The sequence below is a fragment of the Paralichthys olivaceus genome, chromosome 23 (genome assembly GCF_024713975.1).
Source record: "Paralichthys olivaceus isolate ysfri-2021 chromosome 23, ASM2471397v2, whole genome shotgun sequence".
Taxonomy (NCBI): domain Eukaryota; kingdom Metazoa; phylum Chordata; class Actinopteri; order Pleuronectiformes; family Paralichthyidae; genus Paralichthys; species Paralichthys olivaceus.
In genome coordinates, this window is record NC_091115.1 from 16,472,905 (window position 1) to 16,486,112 (window position 13,208).

Below are 13,208 nucleotides of genomic sequence, written 5' to 3' on the forward strand. Positions count from 1 at the left end.
GAATCTATTCGGTGGAGTGCAACTCTTGATTAGAAACTCACAACTGAGTCCCGACTGCTTCATAAGAGTGAACTTTTGTTTCAGGACAATTTGGTCCCTCACTCAAAAGGACGTTTGCCAAAAAAAAAAGAAAAAAAAAAAAAGACCCCACCTCCTCCCTCCATTTGGCAGAAAATCATTGCTTGTGTCTTTATCCTCCATCCGCGCTCCCGTCTCCTCGAAGCGCGCGCGAGGATTTCCTGGTGCGCGCTCCTTGGCACGGCGCCGCGCACTCCAGCGCCTGTGTGTAGTAACCCAGAGCAGCAGAGCTCTCAGATAGACATGGCGGCGGATCCTAAGCCGGACTGGCTCTCCTGCCTTCCCTCTTCTTGGAGTTATGGGGTGACTCGGGATGGACGCATATTCTTCATCAAGTAAATATCACGCGGACACACGGATTTATGGATACGCACTGCTCATTTCTCCGACGCATTTTTCCTGTTTGTCTTTTTTCGGCTTCTCTGTTCACCTTTTCCTCCCGTTTTCTTCCACCAACAGCGAAGAAGCGAAGAGTACAACCTGGTTGCATCCTGTTACTGGAGAAGCTGTGATCACTGGGCACAGAAAAACTCCAGGTAAATCCCCCGTCGGATGTTTTTTTTTTACCTTCCCTTCATTCTCCTGCGAAAACACGCACACTCATGCACGCATGCGGCGCCAGGGGAAGGTTATCCGTGCGTAATGGTCGAGAAAAAGAGGGGGGCGACAAGTTGCGGAACCGTGCGAGACGGTGAGGGGAGAAAATCTTCTCTCTGCAGCAAAGCAACAGCCTCGGCTTCGCTCCCCTCTCCGCGCTCCTCCGGCGGACCATTACGCACGGCGTCCCCTCCGCCGCCCCCCTCCCCTGCTCGCTCCACCTGGACACTTCGCCTCACACTTTTTAAAAGTTCCGTCACGTAGGCGTGAACTGATTTCAGGGCCGATTCCCTGCAGTGACATTTGACATATTTCCTCCTGAAACCCGTTGTGCTGCAGACTCAGTCTCTCCAAGCACGTACTGGCGCCGCGGCTGCTTAAAGAACAATGCAGCGCGTGTTGGTGCGAGGCCGATTTTTAAAAATTTTTAATAATACACATCTGCATTGACAAGCAGCGGCTGGAGGCATGTGTGCATACAGATGAGCGGTGTGTGCAAACAGCTGGAGGCAGCGGCTGTTCATGATTGAGTAACCCTGCGATATCTTCAAATTGGGGAGGGGGCGCGGAATTGTGTTAAAGGGCACAAGCCAAATGAGCTATTTGTGGTCCAGACACTGCGTTGCTTTGCAGGTGTGTGTGTGTGTGTGTGTGTGTGTGTGTGTGTGTGTGTGTGTGTGTAATCTTCACATCTCTGCGCACAGCTGCTTATGTTCCTGTGCCTTGTGTTTTTTTTCTCCCCCTCCCCGTCTTCAGATTTACCAACAGGATGGGAGGAAGGATACACATTCGAGGGGGCTCGCTGCTTCATCAAGTGAGTTGGAATGTGCAGAGGAAAAAAATAAAATAAAATCGCGATGGATGGAGATTGATAGATGCAGAGAGGGAGAGAAGAGGAGGTGCGAGAGGCTGAGGGGCCGCTTTGTTTGGTCGGCATAGAGATTTCCCTCTGCGCTCATCAACGCCCACCTCTCTGCATCTCTGCCCTGCTGGAGGAGCAGAGAGGCAATTCACAAATACATCTGTTTGCCTCTCCTGTAACACACACACACACACACTCACACACACACACACACACACACTCACACAGACACACACAATTAGTTGGATTTAATAGCTCCCTGGCTTTTTTATGCTGCTCCTGCCCTTCACCTCTCTCTCTTTCTGCATGACTCCCTTTCTCCAAGTCTCCACACACACACACACACACACACAGTCCAGTGATGGAGGGATTTACTGAGAAACAAGTCTGCCGTCAGTGGGACGCAAGTTTGACAACCAACTGTGACTCAGAAGCCGCTCTTCTGCGCTGAACCGGCTCTACTTGTTGGTGTGCTGCATGTGTACACACGTCTCTTTGTGTGTGTGTGTGTGTCCAAATCTATTCCATGTACATTTGCACACATGTATGTTTTTCCGGACCTGTTTGACAACAGGAATGCCCCGCAGCTCTCAGCCTCTCACACACCCCCAGCAGCAGCAGCAGCGCAGACACCCTCCTTGAGATTGTGAGCAGGCACTTTCATTTGTTCTTCCCACTTTCCCACCTAGTTTTCCTGCTGTTGCTCACACTGTCTGTGGCCATTTTGAGAGCAGCAGCTGACACATATGGTGAGCTAATATAGCCACTCTATAAATAGCCCAGAACCGCTGCTCATTGGTATGTATGAATGCACGCAGAATGTGCCCGTGGACCCTCAGCGCGCACGGATGCATGCGCACGACATGTAACATACAAGTGCTGTTAAATGGTCGCATGCAAACACAGACAGCCTCGGGAAGGCAGCTGTGACAAGTGGGCAGCTGTGAATGCAGGTGTGAATGCAGCCAAGGACGCATTAAGTACAAGTTTGCAAGTTGTGATGCAGGGAGGTGTGAGATCATGCAGAGCAGTGTGGATCCCAACCTTTGACCTTCTGTGTGTTGTGTAGAACCTTTCGCCCCCAAATTCCATTGTCGTGCAATCGGCAGAGCTTCATGACAGACCCAGAGAAAGTTACTGTGCTGGAATAATACTGGCCCCAGGTTTTCTGTGTCGTTAGTTTGTGGTAATTTGATTAAACACAATTTTATTGAGAAATATGTAGGTTACTGAAGCCCTGCAAGGCAAAAAAGAAATCCTTGCCAAGATTATTTTTTTCCGATATAATTATTTTTTTACCTGCTACTTCCCTACATCGACCAAAAGAGACTGAAACACATCACTGCTCTAGATTAAATAGGGCTGAAAGAATCTATGTTTTCTACAAGGTGATTTTTAATGTCTCCGTGCGAGTTAGGAAGTTATTTAACTTTACTGTCATGTCATTAAAGCTCCAGGACGTCAGGTGAGGTATAGGATAAAGAGCGGCACACTGAGCAGGTCATGGTGGAAGAATAGGTCACACGCACGACTTTCATCCAGGAGGCTGGGGTTTGGACCGTGCTTTATTTTTTGACTCATTATTTTTCTCTGGCTGTCAACCAGAAAACCTTTCTGCCAGATCCTAAATCTCCCGTCGGTGTTTAGGTTGGGGTTGAGATCTGATGACTGTGAAGGCCATAGGATATGAGTCACATCATTTTCATGTGTCATCCAAATCTTCCATTCCTTCACTCAGTGAGCCCTCATGCCCTGTGGATGGGGGCACTGTTACTCCATCGGGGTGCTACTGTTGCATTATATAAGTGTGATCACTCAGAAGAACTTTGCACTGATTTGCAGTGAGTGTTCCATCCCATCTACGGGGACAAGTGGAGCCAAACCGAGGCAGCAAAAAAATCCCCCACAGTGCAACAGAGTCATTGGATCCCCTCGCTGCAGGTCAAAGCATTCAGGCCTGGACTGTTGTCGCTGTGCACACCACACACGCACTTGCCCACTTGTTGAGAACATGGAGAAGGATGACCTTTATCACGTGGCTTTTAAAAAACATGTCTGTAGTGGCTCCATAATCTCCTTCTATATACAAGAGTGGATGGACTCCTGATTCAGTCTCATCACGTCCTGCACTGACATTCTGAGTCACCTGAGAAAAAGCTGCTCCTCTTTTTTTCTGTCGAGCACGTTTCCCAAACTGCTTTTCTGACGTCTTTCCCATAGATCTAAATTCAGCTGTGACTTAAGTCCCTGTTCCTATTGAAACAGCCATTTGAGCGTCTTTGTCACAGAAGCTGCCGCCATCTGTGCCCCAACAGTGAACCCTCTTTCAAAGCCACTTAGATCTTTTCTTGTCGTTTCAATATATATTCAGAATCAACCGGGCCTGCTCGGCATCTTTGTATATACGCCACAGAGCATGATGGGATGTTAACTGCTTAATTGCACCATGCAGTGCACCTGAGTGGGAACATCTGCATTCATTATGTGCCTCCACTCATTTATTCACTCTTCTTTAATTAGTCATCTCTCTTGCAAGCTCATTACTATCAGATCACATGTTTTGTGTTTTACTGGATTATCCACCACTTTACATCTCCGCCATCTAACTGGCGTGATGGCCATGTGGTTAACCATTGTTTACGGGAATGGAGAGGACTAACCACTATAACATGCAATGCATTTTGATGATGTAACCTAATAACTTAAAGCATTCGTCTCCTTTTATGTCCTTAAGTAAATAACCTTAGAAACTCTCAGGCATTTTTCGTCAAACTGATCCGTCCGAACAGTCACAGCCGTGTCGTCCCCTCAGACCTGAATACTGCGAGCTGATTCGCTCAGCAAATTTACCGTATTCTGTTCAAGAATGAGTGGCGTCAAAATCATGGCCACAGTATAATGCCCTCCTTGATTGTTCATTATCTATTAGAAATTTGCACATGTTAGATTTTAGAAATCAACCCACTCAGCCTTAATCTTAGTTAAATTAGATAGTTAACCATTTCAGGCATCTGAAATGTTGCTCCCTATGCCAACAACAAGATCGTGCAGTGTTTCCCCTAGGATATTTTGGAGCAGTAGGGGCGGTCCGGCCAAGCCCTGCTCCTCTGCTCCTGTGTAATCGCTCACATGTATAACTGATCTTTATAAAACCCCACTGAATTCATATTTATGCTCCTGGATAAACAGAGCATCACTGCGTTGCATCATAATCTGTGGAAAATAACTCCAGTCTGCAGGAGTGTGTGTGTGAAATGTTGGACTTTTTATTCTCATGGTGTTTTTTAAATAGGTGTCTCATAAACTCTTGAGTGAATCAAACAAATAATCTTCAGTACTGTTCGGGTCTTAATTATTGCTGATAACTAGTGATGGGGTTTATTGTTAACGTGTGAAGCGAGCACAGGTCAGCAGTGCAGCAAAATACTAGGATACCGGATTCATAATGTGTGACTGTGCTGATCCTGAAGCAGCGGTGGCAATAATTTTGAGGGGGGATGACTTAAAATTAAGATTTGAATCTGGCTTGTATCAGTTTGTTTCCAGGGACAAAACTCAACAAGGTACATTTGCTCTTTGCTTAGCAACCCCAGTCTCAAACTGGACACTATGTCTGTACCAATTGTGTTGTGTAGCAGAACCAGATCGTCCAGGAGTAAATAAACAGTGCTTGGATTGTTTGGAAGCGTGAACGACGGACTAGCAAGGTACCAGAAAACTCCCATGAGCCTCGATTCAAGTTCTTTAGTGAAAGAATCATTTTTGAATTCTGCACATTGAAGGCTGAAATGAGGGAAACTGATCAGATGACAGTTGGATGATTATTATTATTAATAGTTATCACCCATTCACGATATGAGCATTTTTTTTTCTATCAGTGCAATTTGGGATATCTTGTGTCTTGCCCAGGGACTCTTCAGCATGTGGACTGAAGATGCTGGGGATTAAACTACCAACCTTCTGTATAGTGGATGACCCGTTCTGTCCCCTGAGCCACAGCCGGTGTGAAAGTTCATGGATTTAGTCGCAGTGAGAACTTGCATTGATAGAGGACAGAAGGCCTTAAAAAGCCACTGCTATTTTTCTAGAATTTGCTGACTCAGACTGAACTCCAGAACACTCAATCTCACAATGAGGAGTTTTATTCCGGACAATCGGACCTAGTGTCACTTTGACCGAACAACACTTGCATCATCACCATTTGTTAAAATGCTTCGAATTCCTCCCAAATTCCCGCTCGGTCACATTTCTATCAGCCTATTATTGAATTCCTGGCACCACAGCTCCCTCTACATCCACGGTGTTAAAGGGCACTGCTTCCCTTGAATTCCTGTTGACACACGGTCAATCCCCAGATTCAGTCGTTCAGTCAGGGGTGACAGCTCCTTCTGCCTTTGTTTCATTTTCAAGTTTTTAATCTGTTTATACTCTCAGAAGCATTGCAAGGCCTACAAGGAGTCCTCCAAAAATGATTGCCAACATTTTGGGTTTCTGTAAAAAATGCTGGCGCTGGGGTACACTCACTCCTCAGAACATATTAGATGAAGAACTTGGTTTGAAACCACACTGATTCAACAACAAACACTGACGCAATCCGGATTTCTGAGCAGGCAAAGCTCCAGCGGAATAAGAGGAAGAGATATTACTGGCCTTGTGTTTCTGCTTTGTGACCACTGTGTCTTCAGTCCAAACCACTGCTGGTTCAGGGGAAACATGGACGGCTGGCTCCGTTTGCCTGTTGAATGTTTCTCATTTAGATTCAGATCAGAGTTCGGAGCCGCTGCGGTGTCTTCCGACTAATGATCAAAAACGCGTTTCTTCTCTGCCAAGATTTTGAAACCCTGACAAGGTGTTTACCTCCGCACAGCTGAATAATTGTCCCTGTGCTCACCCATGACATGTCAGTGGAGTTCTGAAACAGCGGCGCCTCATGTGTCATGACAGAATGTTTGTTCACTTCCACTCAGGTAAGCAAGACAAAGAAACTCAGTGAAAACCTGTTTACAGCATGTTACCTTTGGGAAATCACTTTGAGTTAACTTTGCATTGCTGGAGAGAGGAAAAGAGTGACAGCCATGAGTTAGTGTAAGAGGCTGTGACACTTGTCATGCAAGACAAGCACCTTGAGAAACCATACTGATGTTAAGCCACAATACCTTGTGTGGCAAAACATAAACGCTGTTGACACGCTGCAGACGTTAGCTCGGTAGATTCTCCACAATTCAACCGTTGGGTTCATTTTGGAAAAAAGCATCAGCACAAAAGTGTAATTCATCCAGATGATTCACCAGCATCATAAACCAGCTAGACAGAAAACAATTGGTGACTCACTAATTCGAAGCAGTTGTGAAATCTGATTGTCCATTGTTTTTCTTAGTATTCCAAATTGGGGAATATTGTTGTGTGAACTGTGAATTGCAGAATTATGTTGTCAACCATTCTTTGACCAAAAAAGCAGCGTTATCAAAGTTCTGTCTGTGGGAACTATGGTTCTGCTTGTTTATGTTACTGTGCCGTGGACAAATGGGTCACCTAAATGTTTTGTAGATTTTTTGGAGACAATCAGCGCAACTGTCCTCTTGGAAAAGTTGGTTTCCCAACTAATTTAGTTTGTGGTCAAGTTTCGGTTATGGCTTTCTTGCCTGTGTCCTTCAAGGGACATGTGTATTTTGAGGAATCAGTGTGTATTTCTTGTGAGATTTCGCTTTTGTGCACATTCCTCTTGTACCAAAACTGTCGGGAGATCCTTCCTGCTCAGTGGGAGCAAGGCTGCACTCCTCACAAGTCTCAGATCCCACGAGAATTCTCTCTGCTGCTTCACTTTTGACATGTCTCTCTTCCTCCCGGTCTCACCCTTTTTCTTTCCCCCGCTGTGTTTGTCTGTCCTGCTCTGTCTCTCCTTCCTCGACTGGAGCTGTTTGATGTTTGCTCCCTGAATCACTGAGCACTCCCTAAAGCCTCTACCAACTCCTCACATCTTTGTGTAGGTGTGTGTTTGTGTGTGTGTGTGTGTGTGTGTGTGTGTGTAGGCAAAGGCATGTGCCATTAAGTATGTGTTTGTATGTACAACGATCAACCACAACATCATAAAGAAAAACAGTTGACAACAAGGCAGAACCCAGAATGAACAGGTTCCTAGAATATGTGCATTAGCTTCCTGTAGTGGATAAGACCTAATAGCATCATCAGTGGTTTTTCCTCAGGGGAGCATGAATGTGGTTGGAAAATCTAAGCAAAGATCATGGTCAGTTTTAATGTAACCACCGTTGACAGCAGACGTAAAAAGCATTCTCCGCTGACATTGTGTGTACTCAATAACTATAACAGGGTTACACAATAACAATGGCACTTTGCGTCTGTCTTTTGTCTGTTTCTGTCCCACGATGAAGTAAAGCAGGAGACAGAGACACAGCAATCAGTACTCGCGCACCCTGGCAGGTCCCTGCGGGTTTGACGTTCAAGCAAACAACCGACATTGTTGAGTTTTCTGGTGAATTCAGTCTTTGACACTCAAGTGCACCTCAGCCGACAAAACATTCTCTCTCACCATCATTCATGTTTGAAATGAAAAGCCTGTCAGCTGCTTCTGTCCCTCTCGGTGGTTACCGAGCAGTCGTCCTGCTTGTCCTTCCCCCTTGCTATATATCACCATCAATAACCTCCATCAGGTTGTGCCCATCATGCATGGATACAGTCCTCTCCCTCTCTGCTGTTATAAATCAGATATATACCTCCTGTGACCACCATGCCCAGAGACACGTCGGCCCACAGCCACCTAGAGAGGTGGGAATTAAAAAACCTTGGGCTGGAAATACACCAGCTGAAGACAGGAGAAATGTGTGTGTTGCAGTGTGTGTCCTGGAATAATAAGTGATGTGGCATCAAAAGCAGCCTCGTAGCTTGGGACTCAAGGCAAGACCAATTTAGTATTTTGAGGATCTCAGTCGGATCTGTCTTCTGGATTAAGGATTCACCTGGAGGATAGTACTATAGGACCGGATAGAGGCCGATCTATGTTACAGAACTCTGCAACTAAATTCACTGGAGGGAGCTAAAAACCAAAGGTCAGCAGTTTGGAGGTACAACTTGTTTTACAATGTTCTAGAGCTAATGTCTAAGACATACTGGGTGTGTGGAACATCTTGGTTTTTATTTCGACATGAACAGGTTAGAGCAGCCGTACTGACTGTGAGAGAGACACCATTAGTGAAACGCCCTTCATGACAGTCTCAATGTTTGGAGTGAAGGTGCCCCGCCCCACGCTACCCCTCTTGCTCATTATTGAATCACCGGTATCGGCTCGATACTCTTTACTGGCTGATCCCCAAATCCCAGGCATCAGTATCAGCATGTGTACCATCAGGTTTCAGCTCTGACTAGTTCAAATGAAAACAATAAGAGTGATAATTATGGATGCAAAGATGTTATTAATGATAGCAGCAACAATTCACATAATAATAATAGGAAATGTGAGAATAAGTGTTTTTTTTTACATTAACACGTGATGGCTTTTACACATCAGTGTCATTAGATTACTCTTAGCAGACATAAGAGGCTGACAGAGTGGATCAGAGAGAGGGATTTAGGGCCCACACCAGCTCCCACTACGCTCACCACCTCTCCAGAGCTGCATCAGCAATTGTTACACTTGACCCTGACATCCGCTCTTGATGCTCTGCGGCTCTGTCCGTCTGTGACATTATCAGGCTCATAACATGTTGTCTGATATCTGCAGGGGGGTATCTCTGCAACACTTCTGTGTTGTGCGGTGTAACGCTGCAGCAGGGATTAAGCCGCCAGTGCGCTATATTTTCAGAGGTGCTTATAGGAGTGTCCAAAAAGATTTGGAAGGTCAGTTTTAACCCCCAGTGCATTCTCATATGAAAGTACCTCAAGTTCTACACTGCCCACTGTGCATTTTGACTTCCCCTAGATAAATGCTGCCTTTGTGGCATATCAGAGAAATCGAGTGCTCAAAAATGGAAAAAAAAGATAGTGTGTTTTATTCGCTGGTCTCCCAAGGTGCAAACAAAGGAAATAATTAACCAAAGCACCCGCCCAAACAATTTAAAAACAAAATAAACTATGAAAACAAGAAAAAAATAGTTCCTCACGAACTATATTAAGTTTTAAACAGATGTTACCTTCTCTGTAACCAGTCAAAGAGCAGCTCTTTTAAAATAATACTACTTTTAAACACATTTCTGCCCTCGTAAGGGAATGGAAAGCAGCATGGAAAAATAAATGGGATCGAACGGAACATATTTACGTTGCAATCCATATTTCCTTCAACCTAACCTTCCATGTGGGATGACGAGGCATGAGAGTGATATGCACGAGTTAGCTCAGAGCTGCTAAGTGCGCACCCTTGGTTGCGCTACTGAAAACTACAACTATTAGGACTGATAATGGCAAAGTTTATTGTCCACTTAGTGAGAACGAGGCAGGGTGGGGGGAAAGCTTTTGGTGTGTGTGTGTGTGTGTGTGTGTGTGTGTGTGTGTGTGTGTGTGTGTGTGTGTGCATCTGTGTAAGCGTGTGTGTGTGACGGAGCCGCTCTGTCACATTGAGGTTGTGTTTATTGGTGTATTGACTGACGCTGAAGTGCAGAAAGAGCAAAAGTTCTCTGCTGGATAGTTGATCAGAATTTAATGGCCTGTGTTGCTGCATTTCATCATGGCCTCGGTTCGGCTCTTGTGGCGAAAACATTGGTTTCCTTGTTCTTCACTGGCTTTCTCCCTCATTGTTAACCGCCGGCTTCGGAACAAAAGGTCTCGTGGCACTGACCCCTCAAACATATTGTAAAATTGCAGTTCGGCTGCTGGAGAGCGTGGGTTATTACTTAAACCTGTTGAGTTGGGAAATCAAAGTGTTTTCTGCCCCAGGCAAGTATCTCATGTTGTTTATTTTTAGATTAAAGTGGAGTTCCCAGAGTTTTTGATATAATATGTGAGCCTGAAATATGATCATAATAATTCATCTCAGTGTAAGAACAATATAAATTAAACGATGAGAATAAGAGGGGTCGAAAAGGTCAGAAGTGCACCCTGGTTGGTTTGGCATCTGACTTTAACCGACTCAGATGTGCAGCTGACCTTTGACTTGTGTAATGGGACAGTTAACAGACAGGACCTGGTTTGTGGAGTTGTCATTAGGCCTAAAGCGCACGGGGACGAAAGGGGAGGAGGAGAGGTTTTCAAAGCCTCGCTTGGGCTGCGGAGCCTCGTGATACTTTAACTCCGTGCTAACACATAGAGGGATGAATAAAAAATGAACAGGAAAGGACGGGGGAGTGAAATGAAAGAGAATCACAGAGTGTAACCTGAAACTGACACTGAGAGGAGGGGAGGGCTACTGGTCATGTCAGGCCACCATGGCTGTCTCAGCCTATTTCTCTTTCATTTTCTCCGTGAGTACTTGTGTCTACCTCTCTCTCTCTCTCCCTGTGTGTGTGTGTGTGTGTTTGGTTTAGCTTGGCAGCCACACATGCTGTAGGAGCGGCCACAAAATAAACAGTTAGAGTAGCATGAATGTAGCCTTGCTGCTCCTCACCCACTAGAAATATACAGCGTCATGCAGCCTTTGCAGAAGCAGCTGATTCTGACTCACGGCGTAAGAATCAGTGACTCTCAGCAAAACAATGAAACCCTGAGCAAGTGTGTGTGGAAGTGTGACTACAGAATTTATTCCAGGAACTCAAGTCTCGTTGTCTTACACAAATAAGCAGCATCATTGTCTTCTATTGTATATAAGTGCTAAATGAAGTCCATAAACAGAATTACCTGAAACAAGGCCTCGGCCTTTAGGTGCACGTGTGAAGAAGTTGTATTCTAGTTGTAGTTCTAGAATCAGTAGACATGTTTTTTTATTCCCGGATGAACGTGCAAATTTGGCAAGACAGTGCGTTGACACAGGCTGCGTTCGGAAAGTCCAAATAATCTCCTTTCCTAACCACTATTCCTTGACCCCGATGCAATGCGCCACAAGGTCAAGGAAAGATGCGGAGGAGATGCTGTAAGGAGTTAGGAAAGGAGGAAAATCCAACTCCACTTAAACAACTGTATTTATGAAAGAAAATATGCACAGACGGTACGGTGCTCTCTGCTGTAGGCTGCGCGCTGACAGTTATAATAAAGTTTCCTGTCCAAAAACGAATGAGAAATGGTGTTTTCAGTTTATACAGAGGAAACATTTAATCATCACTTACTCACTGGAAATAACTACAAAACAGATTTAACCGAGAATGAAAACGAAACAAACAGGACTGAAATTGTAATAATGTGAGGAGTAAATGTGAAGCAAACCTTAAATTAGTGTGGGGAAATAATTTTTTGTTTGTATTTTGTAATCGTGGGATTGAAACAACAATGAACCGAAAAGGAAGCTAAAATATCTGTGGATTTGTTGCTATCAGCGACACCTAACACCATTATAACACAAGAATAGTCTTAAGGATGATATGGTGTTAAAACGACAACACTCCTCAGGTTTGTGTGTGTTTACCTGGATCAAATGCAACTTGACAATGAGAATGAAGAATCCGCATGTGCATTTTTATGCGTGCACAAGCACTTGCACCTGGAGCATCTGTGGCTGACAGGTAGAATGGTTGTCCTCCAACCAGTAGGTTGGCAGCTCAATCCCCAGCCCACGAAAGTGTCCTTGGGCAAGATGCTGAACCCCAAATTGAGCAAACAAGGACAAAATTCTGAAAGTAATGGATTTGTTTGGTCTGAGTATGCAGTATTCTTTACATGAGAGTTGTTTGTTCTGTGTCAGGAGTTTGTGTGTGATTGAACACAGAATGTGTCCTCACTAAGCCAGACTGCTATGTTTGAAATCTATTCGATTCTTTAACTGCATGTCTCATATCTGATTTTATAAAAATGTTTTGGTTGGAAATATGTTGATATTTACTCCCACTGAAGCTACAAATTCATTCATAAATACTATAATGCTATAGCTCTATCTGGAAACCACTAACTTATTTAGATCATATGACAACATTTAGATGTTCCTGGTTATTTTATCTCTGTCATTATTTCAGTTAGATTTCCAGAAAATGTACTCTATTATACAGTGAGTCATTTTATACAGCTTCTTGAAGAACAGCCTCAGTGTGTGTCCAGTTTAAACATCAGCAGCAGAGTTGTTGTTGGTGTTTGCGTGAAGAGACGTCTTCTTTACAAAAGAAAAACAAGACGATGAATCCGTCCAACTCACCAGAGAAACAGGATTTGATGGCTGGCATCACTCAGTCTTTCTCACAACTGGCTTCGTCCTAACAGATCTGTCCCTGTGCGTCCTATTTCTTGAGTGTTCAGTCGTTGTGCTGTGGATATACTGCTATTCAAATGAGTGAGGGTATAATTCCCATCAGCCATTGAAGGGGACATAACCCCTTCACTTCTTCTGTTTCATACTTGCAGTCTGAGTGCTACAGTCTCTATAAAACAGGAAAAACTAAGGACGGAAAAAATCAGTTCTGTTTGTAGAAGAAAATGTAAGTTTTAAAATATTTATAGTTAAATATATAAGTAATTTATCATTCTAATGAAGATACGCCACTTTAAAATTGAGGAAATCATGTTCCAGAGACAGCAATTGATTTGTGTTGACTAAGAATATATTCTAGTCTTTGCTTGCTGTATTCACTTTATTTTATTGTTTGTC

At 44.3% G+C, this 13,208-nt stretch overlaps 1 protein-coding gene across 20 annotated transcripts in view; it reads left to right on the forward strand.

The window, feature by feature from the left end:
- Positions 1–263: 263 nt before the first annotated feature.
- Positions 264–13,208, forward strand: part of LOC109637526 (pleckstrin homology domain-containing family A member 5-like) — a 180,372-nt gene continuing 167,427 nt past the window's right edge. For all 20 annotated transcript variants that reach the window (XM_069519701.1, XM_069519700.1, XM_069519710.1 and 17 more), the window contains exons 1-3: positions 264–413; positions 538–614; positions 1,432–1,489. In XM_069519701.1, coding sequence (XP_069375802.1) covers positions 322–413; positions 538–614; positions 1,432–1,489 — 227 coding nt within the window. In that variant the 5' untranslated portion in view covers positions 264–321. The remainder of the gene's footprint in view (positions 414–537; positions 615–1,431; positions 1,490–13,208) is intronic.